This window comes from Eublepharis macularius, chromosome 17, assembly GCF_028583425.1.
Source record: "Eublepharis macularius isolate TG4126 chromosome 17, MPM_Emac_v1.0, whole genome shotgun sequence".
Taxonomy (NCBI): Eukaryota; Metazoa; Chordata; class Lepidosauria; order Squamata; family Eublepharidae; genus Eublepharis; species Eublepharis macularius.
Window position 1 is genome coordinate 14261786 of NC_072806.1, and position 25410 is coordinate 14287195.

A 25410-nucleotide genomic window follows, 5' to 3' on the forward strand; every position below is an offset into this window, starting at 1 on the left:
TCCCGTGCCGAAGGGGAGCCGATCGCATCCGCCCCCGTCCAGCCTCCCGCCACCGCCACAGACTCACCGGCTGGGCTCCCTCCATACGGGCTCGGTGGCACGAGGGGGGAGGCTGGTTCCTCGGGACCGAGGCAAGGCCTCGGAAACCATGGCAACGAGGCCTACAGTTTAGGCCAAGCCAGACGGAGCCTTAGAGGCCCGCGGGCGCCATGGCAACGGAGCTCATGGCCACGCCTCCTCAGCCTGTTCGGTTTTCCCCCCTTCGCCTCCGGCGAGACTGATGCATAGAAATATAAAGTCCATAAAAATAAAGGCACGCGAGGCTCCCTTTCAGGAAATACAAGCACAGTTCATTCAGAAGCTAGATCCACAGTGCAATCTTATTAAGTCCATTGGTTTCAATGGATTTAGACTGGAGTAACTCTTTAGGATTACAGTGCCAGTCTACTGGGATTAGGGCGATAATGGCTGCTTTGGAGGGTGGAATCTATGGCATTATACCCCACTGAAGTCACTCCCCAACCCAAATTTCCCAACCCAGAGGTGGCAACCCTAAGTCTGGGATATACTCCCAGGTAACAACAAGAGAGGGGTCTTGATGGCACCAAAAAACTGAAAAATGTTTATGCCTGTGGTATATTTATTGTGTATATGTATGTACAAAGGAGAACATTAGAATGCTGGAATGAATTTTAAGTTAGAGACTCCAGTTTCTATTTTGCTGCAACAGACTAACAATGCAATCCTACGAAGAGTTACTCCAATCTAAGTCTATAAAAACTCTTTAATAGGTTGGCACTATAACATGACTAATATTTTGGAAAGACTGACAAGAACAAACGTGCATAGAATCACATTCTTCTTTGGACAGCAAGAGTTGTCTAAAGGGAATGAAATGGTAAATCTTTTTTTTAAAAAAGGCACCGCAAGACTCCAGATTCGTCTTACCTTGGGAATGTATACTCAGGTTTCTCAGTGGGGGCACTGGCTTACTACTCCATGTCAAACATGTAAAAGTAACCTGCCACACAGGGTTGCTTGGACGATAAAAATGGAGTAGAGAATGATATAAACCACTTTAGTTCCCAATGGGAAGAAAGGTGAAGTATAAATGAAGCGGATGAGTACAGCATTATGGTCCTAGCCTAAAACAGCAGGATTTGAGTCCAGTAGCAGCTTAAGAGACTAACAAGGCTTTCAGGGTATAAGATTTTGAGAGTCAAAGCTCTTTTGATTCTCAAAATCTCATACCCTGAAAACCGTATCTCCATTCTGCCATAGAAGATTGCTGGGTGGCCTTAGGCCAGCCATGCACACCTACTTGCTCTGTTGCGTTTCTTAAATCTTACGTTTTCCCATGTACTTTGTATCACTTCATTTCCTCCCTTAAGTAACTGATGAGGACATTTAACAGGAGGACACTTAAAGATGTGATTCTCCCACCAGTTCATCCACTGTTTCCGGAGACCAGGTTACTGCTGCTTCTACTCCTAGCTCTTGGTAGTGATAAAAGGCCATTCCCTTGACTTTTGTAAGCAGTCTCTCCTTGTTATCAGGACATATTAACAGAAATCAATGAAGAGAAGCACCAAGGAATGTCATGTGGATAGTACTCAAAGTCAGGCAAGCCCAAGGGCTGGATCACTTGTTGTCATAGTCAGAAATGCGAAGGGATAGGAAAGATCTACTTGTATATGCAATGCTGATCGACAACAGATTACAGAGCAGCAACATAGAAGGGACTGTCAAGCTAGCTCCCACTGAAGCAGCCAGGTCTGGGTCTTGTGAACACCTGCGTATCAGACCACCTGGTGGCCATATGGCTGCCACCCTGAGTTCAACAAAAGAACAGCAATTCCACTCAGTCTCCTGCTCTCCATTCCCCTTTGCCGCCCATTCTCTTCAGAATGTCCACTTAAGAGTAGAAGAGCCTCTGCTTTGCATGCAGGTTCCAGGTTCAATCCTTGGCCTTTTCTTAAAAAGGGTCAGATGGTAGGTGATGTGAACGACCTCTACCCAAGACCCTGATGGACTGATGGTTTGATTCTCTATAAGGAAGCTTCATGTGTTTACTTAAAATTCCTACCTACTGCTTCCTTTCTTCAAGCCCTCTTCAAAACTTCCTTTTTAAATTTTTAAAAATTTTATTAATAGAATTAAAAGTCCAATAAAAAGAAGCCTTCTTCAAAACTTCCTTAAAAAAAATCTGAGTCTTCAACTGAAACAAATCTTAAATGTAATCCTAAACCGAGGTACAGCCTTCTAAACCCATTCCAAGTCAATGTGCTTAGAAGGGTGTAACTGTGGTTAGAATGGAATGCACCCTAACCCTTCCCCATCAAAATTTAGATTGTAATGTTCTTAGGGCAAGGATCTTTTTCAATCTTACGGTACTTTGGGGTTCTTTTTAAATCCCACTTCTCTAGTACAGAATTGGGGGGGGGGGTTTGAGGTCAATTTAGAAGGAATAAATCAGAGTCTGTAATGCTAATAGCAACATGAACTACAAGACCAGAGAGCAAAGTTGTGAATTTCTATTAGATGAGATCTCAAGTTCTTCCCCTTGAAACCAGTCGGCATTTTAATGGGGAACCAGAAAGTACTGAATTTCCAAAAACTTTCATATAGCAGCATTATATTTAAACTATTAATGGGTACCTGTAACTCCCCTAAACCATTATATAAGGCTAACTTAACTAGGTCCTCAGCAAAATTTGAGTCCAGTAGCACCTTAAAAACTAACACGATTTTCAGGGTATACGTTTTTGAGAGTCAGCGCTCCCTTTGTTAGATATGACTTGAATTTGGCTGTTCTACTGCAGACCAACACAGCTACCCACCTGAAACTTAACTAGGCCTTGGTTCCTAAGTAGGATCTATGGCTTTGGCCTTATATGAATTCAGCAAAAAATCACTTTGCAAGACAATTTGATTGCACTATCACATATCGGCAGGCTTCAGTTGCCAAGTAAGAGCTTGGGAAGGCGCTGTGGTCAGAACTGATCTCAATGGACCAATAGCCTGATTCAGTATAAGGCGGCTTCATGTGTATGTATGCATTTGGATAAAATTGTTACATCTTAGTTGCCTTCAGAGACAGGTGATTTGGCAAGATTTTCACAAAAAAGAGAGCACAGCAGAGAGAATAACAATGACACACGCACGCATACACACACAAACTGCAAATCTGGAATGTTCCTATTAGTTACATATATGTATTTTTCTCTGATGAGCAGCAAGCTTATGAAGTTGTGCAAAGAAAGTCATGTCAAATTTTCACCACTTTGATCCGAAACAGAGTTGCAGCAAATTATTTCATTTTTCTCTGTTTACCAGTAGCAGAGAAACCTTCCCATTCCACCACCATTTAACTGTCGTTCAATTCGATTCCAATTTGAAGACTCAAATCACGTTTTTCCTTATCAAGGGCCCTTTCTCCATGAAAGCAGTGTGCTGAGATGTAAGGTGGCTCACAATTTTCTCCTCGATTTCCATGCCTCGGTTCACTTCCTCATCAGAAAGTGATAGTTGCCTTTCTGAATCCCTGGTTACCACGACCACAGAGGTTCTTCGGGAGTCAAGCATGTTTGCTATTACCACCTGGTGTCGGTATTTCTCCAAAGCCTGCCGAGCTTTGTCAATCAAAATGGAAGGATTGGTTTCTAATTTGAAGGAAATCACAAAAGCCTCAGGAGCCCATTCCTTAACCAGAGGAGAGAGCATTTTTGGCACCATCTTCATCGTGATCTGCATCAAAAAGAAGAAAGCAGAAACATTTTCAGGGGACAGTAAGACTGTAATGATTTTAAGTAAATGCGGGTATGTGTCTTTAAATGCTTGGTGTGGCATAGATGAAGAGTGGGGGTGAAAGAGAGGGGTGAGTGAGTGAGATGATTGGTTGATGACTGAGAGTGTGGGTGGAGTGAAGGCAGTTTTGGACTGAAAGTTGAGAAAAAAATTCAGTCAGGGCAAGAGAGGCAAGTTGTGTGCAACAGCCTGAGCATGTTTAAGCATTTCTGAGAAAAATATTGAGTCTGGCATTAGCAGGCAAGCTGTGTGCAGCCTGAGTATTTTTAAGCAATTGTGAAAGAACATTCAGTCAGGAGAAAGCAGGCAAGCTGTGTGCAGCCTCAGCTTGTGTATGTTGTCTGAAAGAAATATAACCTGTGTGGAAGCCTGAACTTGTATTTGTGAAAGAACATTCAGTCAGGCAAAAGCAGGCAAACTGTGTGTGCGCCTGAGAAAACGTCTTACTTGTAATTGAGAAAGAAATTATTAATATCAAAAGCAGGCAAACTGTGTGTGAAGCCTGAGAGAAGATCTGTGTGACTGGGTTTAAGTAAAGTAACTTTAAGAATTGAGAACTACTTTTTTGAAACCATCAAGTTTTAGAAATAATATGAAACCGATACGCTTCTTATAAAAATAAAAGGTTATTTTGTTTTTTTTTAATCACAGAGTTATTCCTATATCCCATTCCTTTCCTCAGGGTCACATAGTACCACAAAAAGCCTGACCCTTGGGCACGTTACTAAATGGAGAAATTTAAGGTATTCTGGAATTCAATTCCTGGCAGCAGCAATCTACCAAGAGGGGGCAAGAATAAAAGGCTTAAAGACCAAATATACCCAAGAGAAAGAAAGGGGCCATAACAAAGATATACTGATGCATAAGAAGGAAACAGAAAGACAGCAGTTCTGCATGCTGATCCACAAAAGTTAATAGTTTGAAAAAAAATTACTTGTCCACCTGCCTACATTGATTAATTTAGAATATTTCTATCCTTCCTTATCTCCTTAGACTTAAGACAGCTAACAAGCAGCAATAAGATGCAAATACATAAAGTATAATATATTAATCAGCAAGATGATAAAAACAGTACCACACGCACATATACCCCTTTGCAGCCACTGGAAAACATACAGCTTTTGTGAGTCGCTGATGGGAAACAGCTCTTACCAAAGCTGGCCAAGGAAGAGATTTTTATACATCTGCAATTAAAGTCTATACTTTAGACCTAAGCTGAAGTTCCTGATCAGTTATCAACACTGCCGATGTCTTTTGAGCAAGTTGCTATCTGTTTCTCACCCGGAAAAAAACCCCAGGAATTAAATAAACTACCTCACAGGTTCCTTGTGACTACCCGGCCCAAACAAAAAACTTTGACAAAGACTCATTAAGTCTTTTAAGGAGCAATTGTTTTACACGTACTGGAAACCTCTCTCGAAGTCCACTCTTATCTTAGGACAAACTTTTAACACATCTGAGGACAAACCTGACAAAGAATCTGTCCCAAAGTAGAGAGAAATTGATGGGCTCACAACATGGGATCGGCTGCTCGTCCTTCTTTTGTCTCCCCATCTCTCCTCCTACCAGCCCTTTACAATCCACGCTGCAGCCTGTATGAGATTCTACTAATAAGGCAAACAGATGGCTCTTCCCAGAGAGCCTACAGCATTTCCACTATTACCAGGAATCCACAGCCACAGGTGATGGATCATCCTGTCAGTTCCAGATTCCAAGCAAGTGCGGAGCAAAATAGACTCACCCAACAGAGAAGGCTTAAGGAAGCTAGTGGCCCTTCTGTAAGGGACAATTCAACATCCGGGTAAAGGGACAAGCTTGAACTAGATCTCTGGCTTCTAATACCATATAGTCTACCTCACAACCCAGAAATGTTCCTGGGCAAAGTTGCAAAGGGTTACCTGAAGGGGTCCATCTGTAGATTGGATCTTATGTTCTGGCATCTCTGAAGCAGGGATATAGAAGTCTGACACGGCAGCTGCCAAGTAGAACATGGCACTGGAACCTAGTGGGGATTGAGAAAATAAAGGTTATGTAAAGGAAAAGATGGTTGGAGAATGCAACACCTGAATAAACACACAGTCCAGGAAAACCAACGCTTGTCCCCTTCATTAATAAAAACTCTCAAATTTTTATGTTAAGCCATTTCCTACACATCTACAGCCATGTTCACACAAAGTGGTTTAGAGAGCAATCCAAAGTGGGTTCAGCGCAATCTGAAAGAGCAAATGCTAAACTATGAAGCTGGCCACATGGGAGACTTTTGCTTTTTTAGTGAATACTTTGAGTAAGTAAAGGCTAACCCTTTATTTCTGGAAGGTTAGCCTAACTGGAAGTGAAAAAAGGGAAACATTTGCCTTTCAATAGAGTAAGGGCACTCTCAAAATTTTGGAAATAAATGGAACATAAGAGTATACATTAGCTAATTTACAATACCAGTCTTCACCTATCTACTCTGAAGTTCCACCATGTTAATTAGTGCTAACACATAAAAATGCATAAAATGACCATGGCTCAGTGGGAAGCCTCTGCTTTGCATGCAGAAGATCCTAGGTATGATCCCTGTATCTTTTTTTTTTAAAGGGGAAATCAGGTCAAAGATGTCTACATGAAATCCACTGGAAGTCAGCATAGACAATACTGACCTTGTTAGTTTTAGGTGGGTTGCTCTATGTCTGCAGTGGAACAGCAGAATTGAGTCCAGTGGCACCTCAGAGAACAAGATCTTCAGGTCATAAGCTTTTGAGAGTTAGAGCTCCCTTCTTCAGATTCAAGTATAATGGAGCTTTGGCTTTAGAAAGTTATACCCTGAAAATCTTGGTCTCTAAGGTGCCACTGGACTCAAATACACCTGCCCTTATTGTGACTTCGTATAGTAGTTTTATGTGTGTACAAATGTGATAAAGGAGTTAGTGTCAGTCAAGGTGGAAACCTGGGTTCAGACCACTACCCAATGTAATTTGCTCTCAGCCTGACCCACATTACAGGGTTTTGTAGATAAAACAGAAGGAACATGTATAGCTGCCTGAGGGCATGGATATTAAAAACAGAAGGTATGGGCACTTCCTAGAGTGAGTCATTCACAGAGCTGACAGTGATTTACTTCCAAGTAAGCATGCTTAGGAGCAATTTCAGGTAGAAAGCTGTGTTGGTCTGCAGTAAAACAGCAAGATTTAAGTCAAGTGACACAGAGAACAAGAAGATTTTCAGGGTATGAGTTTTGGAGAGCCAAAGCTCCCCCTCTTCTGATATAAGTAGGAATGGGCTAAGGATCTCTACTCCTTCCAGTATCTGAAGAAAGGTTCTTTGACTCTTCACAGCTCACACCTGGAAATCTAGTTGTCTTTAAGATGCTAATGGAACCGAATCTTGCTCTTCCTAGAGTGAAACAGCCACAGATTTGACAGTGATTTACTTCCAAACAAGCCTGCTTAGGACCGGGCTCCATTCCTATGGGAACTTCCCATTCAGTATGGCCGGACTGGCCGCCCAGAAGCAACTGTCCTCCTCCTCTTCCTCCAGGCTTCTTACCCAGCGGCGCGAGGGCCCGGGCGGCCGCCCGCAGCAGCCCCAGGTACTCGCCCAAGCCGGTGAACTCGACGGCCAGGAGCGCGTCTCCGTCCTTGGCGCGCCGGTAGGCCAGGAGCGCGTCCACGAGCCCTGGGAGCGCGTCCACGTCGGCGGTGACGGAGGGGGCGGGGCCGGAGGGCTCGGCCACGCGCAGAGCGTCCAGGAGCGCGGGCCCGTGAACGGGCAGGGCGCGCGCCCAGGGGAAGGCGGAGCGCGCGCGGTGCAGGAAGCAGACGCCGTAGCCGGCCTCCACCAGCTGCTCGGCCGAGGCCGCCCCGCGGCGCCCGCTGCTGAAGTTCTCCAGGAAGCGCACAGCCCGCGCCTCCAGCGGCACCTGCGTCCCGCCCGAGGTCACCAGCACCACGCGCCTCCCCCGCGCCCGCTGCGTCTCCGCCCAGGCCCGCACGCGGCGCTCCGCCTCGGCCAGGGCCGCCGTCTCCGGCGGCAGCTCCGCCATGCCCGGATCCCTGTCCCGGGCGTCCGGCAGCCGCGACTTCCGCTTCCGCAAATAGCACGGGCGACGGGGCGTATTCCGGAAGTCCCGCCTTCCGGTGCGTCGCGCGTAAAGGAAAGGTGGTTGTTTGACAACCGGGAAATCCTCCATTTCCTCTCCTCAGGCGTAGGCCTCGAACGCAAGAGAAGGGAGGGCCTTCCGGAAAAGAGGCTGTCATTGCCAGCGATTGCTGGTCTCCAACCAACCTCTCCCGCCCCCAAAAGTGCACGTGAGGAGTTTTATCACAGAACTGGCCAGGCCTAATTCGACACCGTAGATAGCCGCATGACATTTTTACCGGAAGTTCAATGTGTAGCTTTTTTCCTCCGGAAGTCCCACCTTCTCTGACGCTGTCTTAGCAACCGCGCCCTTAGCAACCGTCGCAGAGCGCGAGATGCAGACGGAGCGGATCGTGCACCTGGCGCTGCCTCGAGGGCGAAAGGCCTTTTGCGAGCTGTGCCTGGCGCCGGCGACGGTGCGCTGTGGCGGCTGCGGCGTCACCTTCTACTGGTGCGTAGTTCGTCAGGTTGCCATCCTTCAGGGAGCGCCTGGAGATCTCCCGGAATGGCAACTGATCTCCAAGCGACAGAGGAGGAGGATGGCATTATACCCTGGGGAGGGTCCTACCATCCTGCTCTCTCCAAGATCCACCTCCAGAATTTTCAGGAATTGTCCAACAGGGAATTGACAACCTTGCATATTAGGGTTGCCAACCTCCAGGTGGGGCCTGGAAAGCTCCAGGAATTATAACTGGACATCAGACTACAGACATCAGTTTCCCTGGAGGGTGGACTCTCTGGCATCACATTCTGCTTTGGGGTGGTGAAACTCTTCTAAGGTTGCTAACTCCAACCTGGGAAATTCCTGGGGATTTGTGAATAGTGGAAGGAGCAATTTGGGGACAGATTTCACGCAGAATTTATGGTATACCATAGAGTTTGCCTTCCGAAGCTGCCATGTTCTCAAGGGGAATTGATTCCTGTAGGCTGGAGGTCAATTGAAGTTCTGGGAGAACTCCAGCCCTCACCTGGAGATTGGCAACCCTAAGCTGCTATGGAGCGGGAGAGGTAGGCCTCCCCACCCTGCAATCCCCATCACTCCATTCTCAATGTGAAGCATCTGCTTCAGGTGGTAATCCTTTGTGCCTTTTCTTGGGAGTAAGCAGCACTCAGCTCTAGTTAAACAAAGTGGCTAAATTTTGGAGCTGTAAATAGAACTCGTTCCAAGATTTCAACCCTGTTGAACAAAAATGGGATTTATTTCCAAATACACCTGCTTATGATTCCTCTCAAACACTCCCCACATTGACTTTGGTGCAATTCCCCAAGTAAATTCCCTGGGACTTGCTTCCTGATAAGCCCTGCAATAGCGCTGTCCATGGTTAAGCTTTCAAAGTTTGGTCAAGTTTGCTTCCATGTCTCTATGCAGAAGATTGGGAGTAAGATTACAGCCCAGCGCATAGTTACTCAGAACTAAGCCTGTTGATTTCAGTGGCTTTAGACTAAAGTAATCCAGGCATACCCGATCTCATCAGACCTCAGAAGCTAAACAGGATCAGCCTTGGTTAGTAATTATATGGGAGACTCCAGCAAAGACCCGGGTTGCAGAGAATGCATCACACATCGGACCCTGAGAGACTGAGCTGCAAGTGGTCTCTGCTTTGAATGTGATCTGTGCCACAAATATGCCACTTTTCCAGACCTTTGTCTTCAATATTTTATTTATATCATTTATAGTCCGCCTTTCTCACTGAGACTCAAGGCAGATTACACAGTGTGAGATTAGTACAGTCAATATCACAAACGTTTCCATAAACAATGCCATAGGGTAAATAGATACAAGTTCACAAAGACATGGCATTAGCAGGAATCCAATACAACATAGTGGTGAGGTCCCTAGTTCCGAACTCATTAGCGGATCATCTGAGATCCCCTCCCTACAATACACCCCTCCTATCTGATGAGGGATTATAGTACTACGACTGTTGTACAGCAAGACCATTGTTTCTTTAACGTGGTCTACAAACACTACAAACCATGCATCTGATGAAGAGAACTGTGATTCTCAAAAGCTTATGTTACTACAATGTTGGTTAGTCTTAAAGGTGTTACTGGACTCTTCTATTTTACAAACACTAAATGTTTATCATCATCATTAGTGTGACTTGTGAATAAATGCTTTTTCAAAAGCGTGTTGACTTCTGTACTGCCCAAGACAACTCACAACTTTAAAAACAGTTCAGACATATTGATGGAGCAGATCTCATTAATCCAGTTTCCCAGGTCATTTTATAAAGCCGTATTTTCCTGCACATCTGGGGAGTATGTAGAGGTCTCCCGAACTTGTTCATGGCGATTCCATTGTTTATCAACACTGTATAGTCTACGGTATATATTATCTGTTTATTGTTTGTATTATCCTACTCTTACTACTCTTGTTTTCTACTTCTGAAGTTCATATTCTGCATTTTTTGACATGTTGTAACTGGTACTTTTTGTATTCATTCTAATTTGTAATCCTAGTCCTATTGCATTGCTTATTGTATCCCATGCTATTGGACCACATGGGATACGCAATTACTAGATTGTAGTTAGATGTCTCATCTAACTGTTGGATCATACTGTTTTTACACTGTGTAATCCATCTAGTGTCTCAGTGAGGAAAGCAGGCAATAAATAAAGGAAATAAATTTGTACAGGGTCCAGCCAGTTTAGTATTGCTGTGTTTACTGAAATGCAATACTAGGTCTTTTTTTCCAAATATGCCATCAAAAAGGTGGGGTTGTCTTAAATTTGCATACAGATTACAGTTATGTCTGGTAATAAACAACTTTTTAAGTATAGCACTTTTAGGGGAGAAAAAATCGAGTCCAGTAGCACCTTAAAGACCAACAAGGTTTCCAGGGCATAAGCTTTGAAGAGTCAAGCTCCCTGCATCAGATTTTTGGGGCTGGGGGGGTGCATCTTATCTTCTGTGCCATCTTCTTTTCAAGTAAATATGGTAGATCAAGTGATTAAGTAACAAAACAAACTAGGAAAGTGCTGCACACAGAAAGCCGAGTCCTCTGAACATGTGCAGTAGATTTGTGTTGTTGTTTTGAAGGGCTAGATCCACTAGGGGCTTGCTACAAATCAGAGCCTCTAAGCTAGTAACTAGTTGCCAGGGCAATTGGTGCTTGTACCTAGCAAGAAGAAAAGGTGTTACGTGCTATCCCCTCTTTCCTTCCCAGCTTGAAGCTCCGTTTCGTTCCTCTTTCCTCACTACTCGTTCAGGAGAACTCTCTCCTCCCCAGAGCAAATACAAACGCAGGTTATAATCAGCTGGAAAACATCTCCTGGTGGTCCCTGTCTCCAAGGAGGCTCCGTTGGCCTCGACAAGGGCCAGGGCCTTTTTGGTCCTGGCCCCAACCTGGTGGAACTCTCTGTCTGAGGACACCTGGGCCTGTCGTTTCGGTGGGCCTGTAAGACGAGATGTTCCACCAGGCATATGGTTGAGGCCAGCATGAGATCTTTACTGAGCCTCCCACTAAGTGTGGGGTTTATACAGTGTGCACTGGCTGGCTGCCTGACGTATGGGTACAGCACGGAGCTATATAGTGCCCATTCGTTAGCTGACCCATGTATGAGTTGCAGTATGTTATCTGTCCGCTTCCCTCCCCCTGTATGTTAATGGGCAGGAATCTGGAATTGACCCCATCTTGGGACAGTTGTTATCTGTTTGTTGATTTTATAATATGAACTCTTGTTTTATCAATTGTTTAATATTTTATTGTATTTTTATAACTGTTGTACCTCGCCCTAAGCCTGCTTGTGGGAAGGGCGGGTTAGAAATGTAATAAATGATGATGATAGGTTCAAGGGATGGGGGAGAATCAATCCGTGTCTTACAGTTCTTACTCTTAATAACCACTTTTCTCCTTGCAGTGAAGTAGAACATCAAAATGCTGATTGGGTCAGCGTTCACGAGAAGATATGCCAGCTGCTCATTCCGTTGCGTACTGCATTGCCATTTTACGATTCTGAGAAAAAGAGAAAGCATGGGCGGGAGCAGAAAATCAGTAGAGAGGTCAGTCACTGAAGAGAGAGGAAAAACTTGAAATTTAACTCAGCCAGATTGATATAAAGCATAGAAATTAGAGTTTGAGGGCCTTCAGAATCTTTGACTAAAAACCCAAAATTGTTTGATTAGCAATGTTGATCCATAGAAGGTGATGGGGCAAAGGTTGGTTGCTTTACATTGACCTGGATAGCCCAGGCAAATCCGATCTCATCAGATCTTGGAAGCTAAGCAGAGTTGGCCTTGGTTAGTAGCTGAATGGGAGGCCTCCAAGGAAGAGCAGGGCCTTTATGCAGAGGCAGGCAGTGGCAAAACACCTCTGTTAGGCTCCTGCCTTGGAAACCCAGCAGGGGTTGCCATAAGTCAGCTATGACTTGACGGCACTCTCCACCACCAATTACGTTTCTGATAGTGGCTGTCAAATCAGCACCAAAGGAAAGGTTGACAGCTCCACACAGGGAAGCCGAAATCGCCTTGAGTTGTTCTTTTGGGACAGACAGAATACAAATAAAAAAGGGAAACAAAGAGCTCCTCTCTCCCCTCTCCTCCTTCCTTTTGGTCAGCTGTTTGTCTGAGATGGAAAATTTCTGCCTTGGGTGCTGGCATTTTCTTTCCAATGGGAGGAACTGGCAAGTAAGCGATCTGTGAAAAAGCATGTCTTTGCATCCTAAACATAAGCAGGAGTATTGTGGTATTCAGGGCTTTTTTTCTGGGAAAAGAGGCGGTGGAGCTCAGTGATGGAACTCAGGACTGCACAATGACAACACTTTGGGTCAGCTGGAACAAGGGGGAAGTTTTTGAAAGTTTAAATCGCCCTCGAGGAAAATGGTCACGTGGCCGGTGGCCCCACCCCCTGATTTCCTGACAGAGGAGAGTTTAGATTACCCTCTGCGCCAGTGACATGGAGGGCAATCTAAACTCCTCTCTGTCTGGAGATCGGGGGGCGGGGCCACCAGCCATGTGACCATTTTCAAGAGGTGCCTGCTGAAAAAAAGCCCTGGTGGTATCATAAAGGCTAACAAAATTCTATCCCAGCACATTTTGGTAACTAGAGCCCATTTCTTCAGATGCAATGTGTGGATCTTGATTATGTTGTCATTTTATGTAGAAAGTATGGAGTGGGGAGCAGGGTGAAGGGGACATGAAATGCAGAAATTATCTAGTGCTCCCTTTTACTACTAACTCTGTATTGCCACCTCTCCCTTTTTCTGCTGGGAATGAAAGCAGCCCTCCAGTCAATGGAAATGGCATATCATTCTCTGTCTTTTTGGGCTAAGGGGTTCTTGTCTCAGGCAACTGGCTGTGAGGGGCCACTGACTTCCCCAACAAGGGGAAGAAAACAGTGCTAACACCACCTTACAAAGAGAGTTCAAAGCTGATAGTGTACTCAGCAGCAAGAACTTGCTTATGCACACAGCAGAACAAAGCTTTCCACGTGCTTTACCTAGCAACAACAATTCAAGTGCTGTGCACAAAATAAGAAATGCAAATAAGCTAATTTTTACTGTAGTTATTTTGTTAACCATTTTTATATGATATAAAGTTTTTGGCAGAATGGGAGGTAGGTTGGCACCTGACACTGTGGCAGTTGGTGGGGCGGGCGTTATGAGTTGGAATTGTGACGAGTAGCCAGGAAAGGTAGAGAAGTACTTTCCTCTATACTCTCACGCCCCTTGCTGGTATCATTGTATCATTAAAAACTAGAAACGTACTTTTAAAAAGTAAATGAGAAACCAGAAATGCCGTGGAATCCAAATTCTGCACCAAAGAATATTCTGGACCCTATAATACGTGAATCTCTTGGTGCATGCAGACTTGGAAAACCAAGAGATACAAAGTACCACATTGAGTCATCGAAAGTTACCAAAAAGAGGGGTGGGAGAGAGATGTACATAGTGGGTAGCTGATGATGCATTATCCGTCACTTCTGTCTTTGTGCTCTCCCAGAAATTCCTAGCAGAAGTGACTCACAACACGGCCCAGAAATTTCTCTATGAAGGCAAACACGAAGATGCCATTCCAGCCGCACTGCATTCTCTGAAATTCAACATTAGCGTCCACGGTTTGAATTCCAGTGAACTGGTGCCTGCTTACCTCATGTTAGCGGAGGCGAGCCTTGGTGAGTATGGCTGGAACTGGGTCCACACAGTTTTGATTTCCAGGTAGTAATCCCCGAAGTGCTGAGATCTGTAACTATTTATCAGTGGCCCATCTTGAAGATTGCAGCCAAATAACCGATCAGGGCTCACTTGCCAATTTTTTAAAAATGCAGTAACTAATTCATTTAAGCCCCTGCTGGTGATACAGAAGGCTCTCCTCCCACCCTGCTTCCCATCTTCCTGCCAGAAACTGCTCTAAATTGCCCGTTGTCCTGGAATGCCAGATGTCAGGGGTCAGAGAGTTTGATCGAAAGGTGAGTTATAAAGCCCCTGAAGCCCATTTTCTTCTCTTCTGTTGGGTTTTATTCTTGTCAGGCCTTGGACATCTCTCCCAAGCAGAGGAGTACCTGTCCCAAGCTCGGTGGAGTGTCCTCAAGACGTCTCAGTGCAGTCCTGCCATTGAATCAAAGCTGCATCGTAACCTGGGACTCCTCTACGTGGCCAAAGGGAACTTTGAGGAGTCTTTGTACCATCTGGCAAATGACGTAAGACATCCTTTCCCAGTTAAAACTTAGCAAGCATCCTCATACAATGGAGGCACTGAATGGGTGCTCCCTTTAGACGTTAAGGGGATATCTTCTTCCAGGGCTCCTCCTCCTCTAAGGAAACAGGAAAGCTGAGATTGGCTTTTTGTGAAATGCTTTTTGGTGTCTGCTTCCAAAAAAGGGAAGGATTTGTGCCCTGCATGGTCACTGGGAAGGTTACCAGGCTAAGAGACATAACAAAATCTGTGTTTATGACTAAGTTGGGGATGCACAGCTGTAACACAGCTGCCTGGGATGAACTCAAGGCATTGCTGGTCAGCTGGTAAGGAGTTTCTTGGAGCCCCCTTATTTTCTGTTCCAGTCCCATTCCTTTGGATTTTATCCCCAGCACTCTTAGAAGCGGATACCAGGAAACGTGACAAGTGTGCCATGAGCCTTCTGGGCACCCCATTGGTGATCATGACTAGCTTTCTCTGTTCTGTATTTTAGTTTGATTTTGGCACATGAGTGGTTATACTGTTACCATACAGTCTTTCTCTGGATCGGATTTCAGATTTACTTTGCTAGCTGTGCCTTTGGAACAAATGATGTGGCTGTCTCAGGAGGGTATTTCCACATGGCCAATGTTTTCTTCCGTCAGAACAGAATGGATGTTGCTGACTCAATGTACACCGAGGTCAGTAGACTATGAACGTGCTCTGCAGGAACGAGGGTGACAGCAAGGATAGGAGGACTGCACCAAAGGAGTGTTCTTTTTGCGATATAAAATAACCCAAGAGTCTTGCAGCCTCTAAAATACAAAGATATTTTATTATAGTTGTAGCTTTCATGAACTGGAAGCCCCTAAATGGCAGCTTAATTGAAGAGAAGTGGTATATAAATCAAATAAATAAATAAATAGAATAAGTAAGCTGCAGATTCATGAAGTAGAAGCTTCTACTGCAATCAGATATCTTTGTATTTAAGGTGCGGTGAGGCTCTTTTGTAGTTTCAGCTCCCCTTCTGCAGTTTGTCATTATGTAACATGCAGTCATGCAAAGTTGTGATTGCCGACATCATCGTTTGCCTCACTGCTTCTGTCCAGCAACTGTCCGCTTGTGTAGCATCCAGTTTGGTGTAGAGCCAGTTTGGTGTGGTGGTTAAGTGTGGCAGGACTCTAATCTGGAGAGCCAGGTTTGATTCCCCACTCCTCCGCTTGAAGCCAGCTGGGTGACCTTGGGTCAGTCACAGCTTCTCGAAGCTCTCTCAGCCCCACCCACCTCACAGAGTGATTGTTGTGAGGATAATAATAACACACTTTGTAAACTACTCTGAGTGTGGCATTGTTGTCCTGAAGGGCGGTATATAAATCAAATGTCACGTTATTATCATGCATTTCCATCGCTACACATTGCAGAGGAGAGGAAGGGTGTGGCCATGGATAATGAGGAAAGAGAAGCTCCACTTTGATGCCTCCAAGAGAGCTGAGGAGACAGTGAGGTGGAGGGCAAGAGAGCCTGGCCTCTAATTATAAGGGGCCAACCAGGTAGAGATGAAGATCAGGGCAGCCCCCCTCCCCCCCAGTTCAGAGGCATCACCAGCAAGGTGAGGATTACCTATCCTTCAGTACATCCGTGGTAGTTAACGGCCTCTGACTGTGACAGAAGTTTGCCTCCTGGCTCTTCATAGATCAATTAACCAGTGGGGGGTGGGGTGGTAGAAATAATATTCAGCTCATACCTTCATGAACGAGAACTCAATGCGGGGGTGGGGTGCAAAGGAGTTATCATTTTTATATCTTGTTCCACCCATAGTCAGAACTGCCTTTGTGGTTCTCAGTGGCATGTGAGGAGCTGCTGGGTTCTTGTAACTCCATCTTGAAAGCTAAATCGATTTTTCTGCCCCGCTCCTAGAGGCCAAAAAAGGACATTTGTTGTCCAAAGTGTTTAGCAACAAATATGCAAATAAGACGTTTGGTTATCAGACAGGTAGAGAGTAGGTGTGGACATGTTTTAGAACAGTTGGAAAATCTTTTTGTTAGATGGGAGTTTTAAAAATAGATGCAATAGTACTTTGGGTTGGGGGTTTTCTTTTGCTTGTCGGAGTTGTCGGCCTTTGGCTTAGGAAATCTTCCCACTTCCTTTTAGAAAAAGGAGATTCTTAAGAATATGGATCTTGCACCCAGTTCTGATTGCTGAGTTTGCATGGTGAGATTGTGGAATGCCACACTTAAGAAGTACATACCTTGAAAGATACCCAAAGGAGGAAGTCATGCTGAACCATGCTGCCTTCTGCATACTAAACAAGTGCTGTACCTTGAAGCCATGCCCACTCCCCAAATGAGGAACCATCACTTGTTTTGTTTTCTCTCTTTTTGTTCTGTAAAATCACTTTTTTCTTTTTTGTTTACTGGCCATGAGGTTACTGAAATTTGGTACAATCACTTCAAACGCTTGATAGATCAGCAGTACCAGTCGCTCATGAGTCCGTCTGAAATCAACATGTTGCCCGAGGAGGAGACCACTGGAGACGTTCTTGGTAAGTGCATTAATTTGGGGAAGGGGGAACAGTAGCATGGTGTATGGTTAGTGTGTCAGTCTAGGATCTAGGATACCATGGGTTGACTCCCCACCTGGCCATGGAAGCTAACTGGGTGGCCTTGGGCCAGTCAGTCTCAGCCTAACCTGCAGTTGTGAAGATAAAATAAAGGAGGGGAGAACAATATCGTCCCCACTGGCAAGAAAAGCAGAGCATGTATGTATGTATGTATGTATGGTGGAGAGTGCCGTCAAGTCATAGCTGACTTATGGTGATCTCTGGTGGGGTTTTCATGGTAAGAGACTAACAGAGGTGGTTTGCCATTGCCTGCCTCTGCAACCCTCGTCTTTGTTGGAGGTCTCCCATCCAATTACTAACCATAGCCGACCCTGCTTAGCTTCTGAGACCTGACAAGATTGGACTTGCCTGGGCTACTCAGGTCAGGGCATGTATGTATATATGTATAAATAAATAAATGTGATCTTTCCCAAGGGATCAGAACAGGTTCTAATTAGAGCTACAGTGTTTAGCTTAAGTGACTAACAGGTTAAAAAACTTTTAATTGACCCCCAAAAGGACCTTGGATTAATCAGGCAACAAATATTTTAAAAATTGTTAGTAATTTTTAACACAAGTATTCACAAAATCTTGTAGGCAGCAGGGTAGAAGAGGCATTCCTTCTGGGCCAAGGGAAAGGAAAAGATCTCTTCCAAGATGATGCCACCACAGGCTAAGCCAGTCAGTTAACTTATTACAATCAGTATGCTGAATCTGTTCAAGATTTCTTTAATCTCATGATTGTTTTAAGTGATAATTGCTCTGTATGTTTGTTAAATCAGACAGAGCAAATCCGAGCCATCCATTTAGCTGCAGGGCTGGTGGGAGATTTGAACTCAGGTCTTCCAAGTTTACCACACTTGCTCTTTTCCTGTTGGCTGAGAGTAACCCCTTCCTCACGCTCCTTTTCTCTGCTGCAGATGAAAGCCAGCAAGCTGAAGCGACGCAGATGCTGAACGCCATCTTGGATATCCGAGAGCAAGCATCCAAGCCGAAAGTGGATAAAATAGCCACGCTTGTCTGCACCCTGGCCATGTTCCATTGCTTGATCTTTGATATGCCGAAGGCAAGTTGATCAAAGAGGTTTGTTTGGCTGTGCCACCAAAGGCTTAGCTATGCCCATTTTTAACTGTTATGGGACTCTAGGATCTGTGAGTTTTGCCCATTAAGGGCTGGTTCTTTCACATGCCCAGATTCATTGATTCAAAGTTTGTATGTAAGTCATAAAGTGGATCTATTCTGTAGGCAGCTTTCTAGCCACATATCTTTGGGAAGCTGAGACTGGCCTCTACATATTAGCATGGGCAGCACATGCGGCTTGAAACCCAATGTCTTGTATTATGGTATGCAGAGAGGTTGCAGATGAATTCTTTCTCCGTAGGCTTTGATGCATGAATAGCCCCTGAAGTCCTGGATATTTGGGAGCGTGCTATAGTGCTTAGAGGGCTGGACTAGGATCTGGGCGACTCAAGTTCGAATCCCCACTCTGCCGTGGAAGCTTGCTGGGTGACCTTAGGCCAGTCACACACCCCCATCCTGACCTACTTCATAGGGCTGTTGTGAGGATAAAAAGGAGGAGAAGGATGTAAGCTGCTTTGGGGTCCCCAAATGAAGTAAATAAATAAATAAAGCTGATTTGAGACAGGAGGGTGAGAAGGAAGGCAATCGTCGCGGAGTCTTGGACCACCACCAAACACACCAGATAGAACTATCTGCCTTGAGTGTTGCTGACAAAGGTTGGCTACAAATAAATAAAATATTTTGCTGAGCAGAGCACTGAAGCAAAACGAAAATGGTGAGGACTTGCTTGCCTTCTCCTGTTCCTTGAACGGGAGGCTCTCCCTCCCCTTTTGAAAGTGTTGATTCATTTCCAGCTTTGTTCTTTCAGTCTGTCTCCAGTGTGGTGTAGTAGGTACGGTGTCAGACCGGGACCAGGAAGGTCTGGGATCAAATCTTCCTTCAGTCATAAATTTCCTTAGGTGATCTTGGACCACTCGCTGTCTCTCAGTCTAGCCTACTTCACAGCATTGTTATGAGGATAAATATGGAGAGAGGAGGGAAACAATTGTATACCATCCTGAGCTCCTTGAAGGAAGGGCAGGCTAAAATTAATACATAAATAGGCATTCTGTTCGTTCCTTTTTTTTTTAAAGAAGAGAATCCCAATTAGCCAAGTGCACATCACGTTAATAAACAAATGTGTGTGTGTTATGTGCCGTCAGGTCGTCTCCGACCTATGGCGACCCTATGAATGAAAGACCTCCAAAACGTTCTATCTTTAACAGACTTGCTCAGGTCCTGCAAACTGGAGGATGTGACTTCTTTTATTGAGTCTGGCCATCTCATTTTAGGTCTTCCTCTTTTTCTGCCGCCTTCCACTTTTCCTAGCATTATCGACTTTTCCAGAGAATCTTGTCTTCTCATGATGTGACCAAAGTACGATAGCTTTAGTCTTGTCATTTAAGCCTCTAAGGAGAATTCAGGCTTGATTAGATCTAATACCCACTTATTTGTCTTTTTGGCTGTCCGTGGTATCTGCAAAACTGTCCTCCAGCACCACATTTCAAATGAATCAATTTTCTTCCTAAGCAGAGTTATTCTAGCCCAAGCCCGCTGAAATCAATGGGCTTACGCTCGGGTAACTTTGCTTAGAATTTCACTGTAAGTCACTGGTACAGGTACAGAACTCATTAACGAATTATTTTGTATTTTATTTGTGGGATCTGGGCCTCACCTTTCCTCCAGGGATTAGGGTTGGGGTTTTTTTTCTTACGACTGCTGCTGAAAAGTCTAGAAGTCACTCCATTGCACTGTCCTTCTTTATGGCCACTCTTTTCTGTACAACTGCAGGCTCATGAACTTGCGAAGAAAACTCTGCACCTCATAAAGTTGGAACCGGTCGAGGGGCTGGAAGACACTCTCCACCGCTTGGTTAAACTGATCAAATCCAAGCCTTTCTATGTGAAATAGAAGTGCTTTCGATGCCATGTCCCAACCCGACGTTCAAGTAACCACAACGATGTTAGGAGCTGCCACCTGCCAAGCTGCCCTGGCAATCATTCAGCTGAATCTCCTTTCAATTTTAATTAAATGTAAAGTTTTTATATTTCTACGGAATTGTAACCTCAGAAGGCTTCCAGTCGTCACTCAACTGCAGTGGTGGGTGAGGCCCAGGAGCGAGCAAGCAGGCCCTGTGGTGGTGGCAGCTGTGCAAGGGCTGCTCATTACAGGCTTGTAATGATTTGCTCCCAGCGAGAAGGAATGCATTATTGCACAAAGATGTGCTTGCGTCGTAGCATACAATCAAGGCTGCATTTAAAGCTCTGCAACCTAATGCAGTGCTAAGAAGAGCAAATTTCTGCAACTTGGATGCATTATTTAAATTAGATTTATATAATTTTTGCCTAGTTTAATGAGGTTGTGCTAATCCTGGGGGGAGGGCCAAGGAGGCAGCAAGGCCCTCTGTCCTTAAAACATCGACTTTCCCAGCGTCTCTGATTTTGGGAGAACTTTTCTGTAACACTTTAATCATATATTTACAACTGTGAAAACTAGAAAGTTCATTCATGGTTTGGGGTGGGGGGAGTTAAATATCTAAGGAGACTAACTTATATGCCTTGTACCGCACTGTGCTCCCAGACAACTGAGGTGTATGCACAGCTGCAAATGTGGCCTGTTAAAGAATGCATACAAGACACAAAACCACATACCTTCAATGGGGCTGGCTAATGTCTGTCCTTTTAGAGTTGTACTTTGTAAGATAATTCTGTCTTAGTCTCAACCCCGCCCCCTCTCAAATAACATATCTCCCAGCACCACTCTCTATCCAGAAGTTAATGGGATTTGAGAATAGAGCCAGAGGAGTTAGCCGTGTTAGTCTGTAGTTGCAATAGTAAAAATTCCAGTAGCACCTTTAAGACTAACCAACTTTATTGAGACGAGCTTTTGAGAACCACAGTTCTCTTCGTCAGGTATGAATTGGGATTTGAGAAGGCTCAAAAAGGTTTTGCCTCATTTATGGAACAGAGCAAGGCAAAGCAGGACATTTCTGGCTCTTGTGAAATCTGGTACTTTCTGCATTCATGGCCCTTCAACCCTGCTGCTTCCATATTTTTTTGTTAACTTATGCAGCTGTCAGATTGGCCTGTAGTCCACAGAAGTGTGTGTGTGTGTGTGCGCAGAGTGCCCTCAAGTCAGAGTTGACTTATGGCGACCCCTGGTGGGGTTTTCATGGCAAGAGACCAACAGAGGTGGTTTGCCATTGCCTGCCTCCACAACCCTGGTCTTCGTTTGAGATCTCCCATCCAATTACTAACCAAAGCCGACCCTACTTAGCTTCTGAGATCTGGCGAGATCAGGCTCACCTGAGTTATCCAGGTCGGGGTCCCCAGAAGTGTACAATGCATAAAAATGCATTGATCTTTAAGCTGCCACAAAATTAATTTTTTTGCCACAACGTATGACTAAACCTCTGGAACTGCAAAATGCATGATGCTCTGACAAGATTTTGCAAAATAAGCATTTTTTAAATTTACTTAGCGTATTTATGTGCCTCTTTTCTGTTCAGTGAATTCCTGTGGTGTTTGCATAAGTGGCATTGGCATGGAGGATTTTGATTTTTCTTCTTCCACCCCTTCTTCCACCCCTTCTTCCATCTTATAAGCCCGTGTGAACTCCAAAATGCCTTTTGGCAAATATTTAGAATCTAATTCCAGCTCAACAAACCCACCTATACCCTTGTGCACCTGTTAACCCCTCTCAGAGTTTTATGGTTTTTAAACTGGGAAGTATAGAGATAATATATCCCCTCAAGAGCCGAATCCAGTAGGATAGACTAATTGTAAGGGGGGAAATCCTATCCTATAACCTATGTCCTCTTGCTTCTCTAAGCCATTAAAAATAACAAAAATGGTCTAAAATGAGAGTTTCTCTCTCTCCCCCACTGAGGTATCACATCAGGCTGTAGTCATGACACAACAGCAGGCGTATTTCCAGAACCACTAATTAAAATGCTGTACATAGAAACAAGGCTGGTAAATATCAAATCCCAAGGCCAATTCCAGTGAGGGGGGAGGAGGGAAACCATAACCTGGTTTGTTTTTCTTTTTAGTTCTTATCTGAAGTAAAATTGACATTTTTTAAGAGCAGAGGAAGGCAGATTGGGAAATAAGTAAGTAATGAACAAAAGGACCTGAGAGGGACAGAAGAGAGGAACCTAGTTGGCCAGACAGAAGAGGGCTGGCAGTTCCATGCGTGATCCGACTCACCCCCCACCCCCCAAAATAAACTCCTTAATAGATATTTCAGGACGCCAACTCATAGGGGAAATTACAGGGCCAGGAAGAGAAGATGGGAGACTGAAGAAAGTAGCAGGAAAGGTACACAAAAGGTACATGTGTGGAGAAGGGTGTGATGAGAATAAAAATGAGGAAATGATTGAGTAATTAAAGAGTTGGTTGCAATACTGCCAGTGGCCAGGAGGAAAAAGTTCATTCCCATTCCTTGGGACTTACTCCTGAGTTGAAACTAAGAGTCTCTCTACACAAGACATCTTACACGGGAACACTTAAGTGTAGGGAGACGCAATGTTAGCCAAGAAACGTAGTTTAAAAAGATAGAGCCAGCAGAGATCGCTCCTCAGAGGATTTGTTAATTTCATTTTTGCCTCCTGGAAGGCTCTTATCAATTTCACCTCTACTTTGGGGAGACTAAGATGAAATTTACAACCTCTCTGAGGTACAATCTCCGCCAACTCTTTTTAAACTACCCTCCTGTAGAGAGGTGAAATCAACAGCCTTCAGCTCTGTCTTTTAAAACTACGCTTCCCAACTAACATTGCATCTCTCTACACTTGAGTCCCCTGTAAAGGGACTCTAAATGAAGCAGCCAGACTAGTCAAGATCAGTCAAGTGGGGCAGTAGGGAGTTCTTCAGCCCTAAAATTGCACTCTTAGATTCCAAACCAGAGGATCCAGCTTGACCCTCGCCCCCGCTAAGCTCCCACCGAAGAAGAGATTCTCCCACAAAGACTGCCGTGAAAGCAGAAGACGCAGTTCCGGGCTCTCAAACGCTCATGTCATTTATTCTGCTCATACAAACGTCTCTTCCCATACATTTCTTTCCCCCCCTCCTATTGGCACTTCAAAAAGGAGTTCAGGATAACATTGCATCAGACACAGCAAAATTAGATTTTTTTTTTCATTTTTTGTTCTTCCTAAAACGTATATTGTCTTTCAAGTGTGGTCGCATACTTTAAAAACAGACAAATAAATAAAAAAGTAGATGCTTAAATAGCTGTGACCTTTTTTGTTTTTTTGCAAACATTCCAGGAGCTTGTAACAAACACGCTCAGGGAGCCGGGGACCTTTAAGGGCTTGGGGTGGTTATACTAAGAAAAAAAATTCTAAAAATTCAGTGCAACAGATGCAGCTACAGTGCAGGTAAGTTATCTATACAAAACAAGGTCATTGTACAAGTCTTCCGTTACAGTTGCTACAGAAATTAGATCTGTTTTTATCATACAGTGTGAATATAATTCAAGAATATTTACAGTAAGTTGCTTGTTCGTCAGAAACCACACTATAATTTAGTGCACTATTAACACAGTTGAACAAAAAATATATATATAATATAAATATTTTCCAGTCTATACACAGTAAGCAGGAAATGTATGCAGCCATTTTCACTGACTCATTTCTTTTGGTACAGTGAGTCCAGGGCGTTAAGGGCCAGGAGAGAACATTTGCAGAGAACACTCCTGCCCTTGAACAGACACAATAGAACTGTGCCTTTATGGAACCTTTGTGTATGGGGTGGGGACTTGGGGGGGGGGACTTTGATATGTGAGGTTTAGGGCATATTAGAGCTCCTCCATCCTGCTTGGAGGAATTCTTCACATGGAACTCCCTGCCACAAGATGTAGCATTGTCCATACACTTTAAAAGGGGACTCGACAAATTCATGGAGGAGAGGTCTGTCAATGAGTACTATCCATGACTGCTAAATGTAAACTGCAGGCTCAGGAGCAGTCTACCTCAATGCCAGTTTATAAAGGGGAGGGCTATCGCCTTTCTGCTCTGCGTGTGGCCTTTTCAGGAGTGCCCCGGTTGGCCATCGTTGGGAGATGGGACGCTGGAATGAGTAAGCAGGGCTCTTAACCCAGAACCCTCAGAAGGGATCTATCAAACCCACTTCAAATTCCTTGCGGTAGGGGGTGTGGGGAGCCAGTTCAGCCCAACAGAAACCTATTTGCTGTCTTGCAGCCCCGTGGCGCAGAGTGGTAAGCTGCAATACGACAGCCCAAGCTCTGCTCATGACCTGAGTTCGATCCTGGTGGAAGCCGGGTTCAGGTAGCCGGCTCAAGGTTGACTCAGCCTTCTATCCTTCCGAGGTCAGTAAAATGAGTACCCAGTTTCCTGGGGGTAACGTGTAGATGACTGGGGAAGGCAATGGCAAACCACCCCGTAACAAAAGTCTGCCAAGAAAACGTCGTGATGCGACGACCCCCCATGGGTCAGTAATGACTTGGTGCTTGCACAGGGGACTACCTTTAGCTCATAATCCCCCACCCCCACCGCTGAAAGTGTAGCCTTTTTAAAAAACCAAATTTGGATACGAGATTTCATCTAAAAATACTTTCCATGATTAAAATGGTTTGCTTCTGGAGCTGCAAGCTTGGCATGCAAACTTCTCCTGCTTTATTTTTCCCCTTAAAACGGGGCAGGGTTGGGGGAGAGCGAGCTGGCTCCCAAGAAGGGGCGGCTCGCCCTGAATGGGAAGCCATGGATTCTGAATGGGTTGGCATTGAAATCCTGGACATGAAACCAGCTAACCGTTCCTAGCGAATGGTGTCAGTTCATCACCTGGAAACCAGGCGGCAGCCCCGCAGATGGGCTCGAATGCCTCTTTCACCTTGGACCTGGCTTCTGTGATAAGCATCAAGAACAGGCAGGAAAAGAAGAGTGAAGCAAAGAAGGAACCAAAGTCTTTTGTGGCTTAGACCTGGGAGTCCGCTCCCAAGCTGTGGAACTCATCCGGCGTTTTGTTTTCAGACTGCCCAGCTCCCCCCTGGCGGAACCCGGAGGCTATCTCATCGAAGGTTCGGCCCTTCGTCTCGGGCACCTTGAAGTAGGTGAAGACGAAGAACAGGATCAGCAGCACCATAAAGATGATGAAGACATAGGGGCCGCAGAGTTCCTGCATCAGAAAGAGGAGGGACACAATGAGAAGGGAGATCTTTTCACAGCCAGGTTGGTATTGTTTACTCTGAC

At 44.9% G+C, this 25410-nt stretch overlaps 3 protein-coding genes across 4 annotated transcripts in view; 1 reads left to right on the forward strand and 2 right to left on the reverse strand.

Annotated features, from left to right (window-relative positions):
- The window catches only part of LOC129344885 (trichohyalin-like), a 43441-nt gene extending 35576 nt beyond the window's left edge, over positions 1–7865 (reverse strand). Inside the window, exons 1-4 of the mRNA XM_055001800.1 lie at positions 7336–7865; positions 5706–5809; positions 3404–3747; positions 68–161 (exon numbers count right to left, since the gene is read on the reverse strand). Coding sequence (XP_054857775.1) covers positions 68–161; positions 3404–3747; positions 5706–5809; positions 7336–7831 — 1038 coding nt within the window. The 5' untranslated portion in view covers positions 7832–7865. The remainder of the gene's footprint in view (positions 1–67; positions 162–3403; positions 3748–5705; positions 5810–7335) is intronic.
- A 396-nt stretch (positions 7866–8261) lies between these two features.
- ZMYND12 (zinc finger MYND-type containing 12) lies at positions 8262–23288 on the forward strand. Its single transcript, XM_055001229.1, has 8 exons — positions 8262–8377; positions 11791–11932; positions 13871–14042; positions 14398–14567; positions 15121–15243; positions 16967–17084; positions 18062–18207; positions 19992–23288. Exons 1-8 carry the CDS (start codon positions 8262–8264, stop codon positions 20109–20111), a joined length of 1107 nt encoding a protein of 368 aa, XP_054857204.1. The 3' UTR covers positions 20112–23288.
- The window catches only part of SLC2A1 (solute carrier family 2 member 1), a 46869-nt gene continuing 44665 nt past the window's right edge, over positions 23207–25410 (reverse strand). For both annotated transcript variants that reach the window (XM_055001228.1, XM_055001227.1), the window contains exon 10: positions 23207–25336. In XM_055001228.1, the coding sequence (XP_054857203.1) occupies positions 25136–25336 (201 nt within the window). In that variant the 3' untranslated portion in view covers positions 23207–25135. The remainder of the gene's footprint in view (positions 25337–25410) is intronic.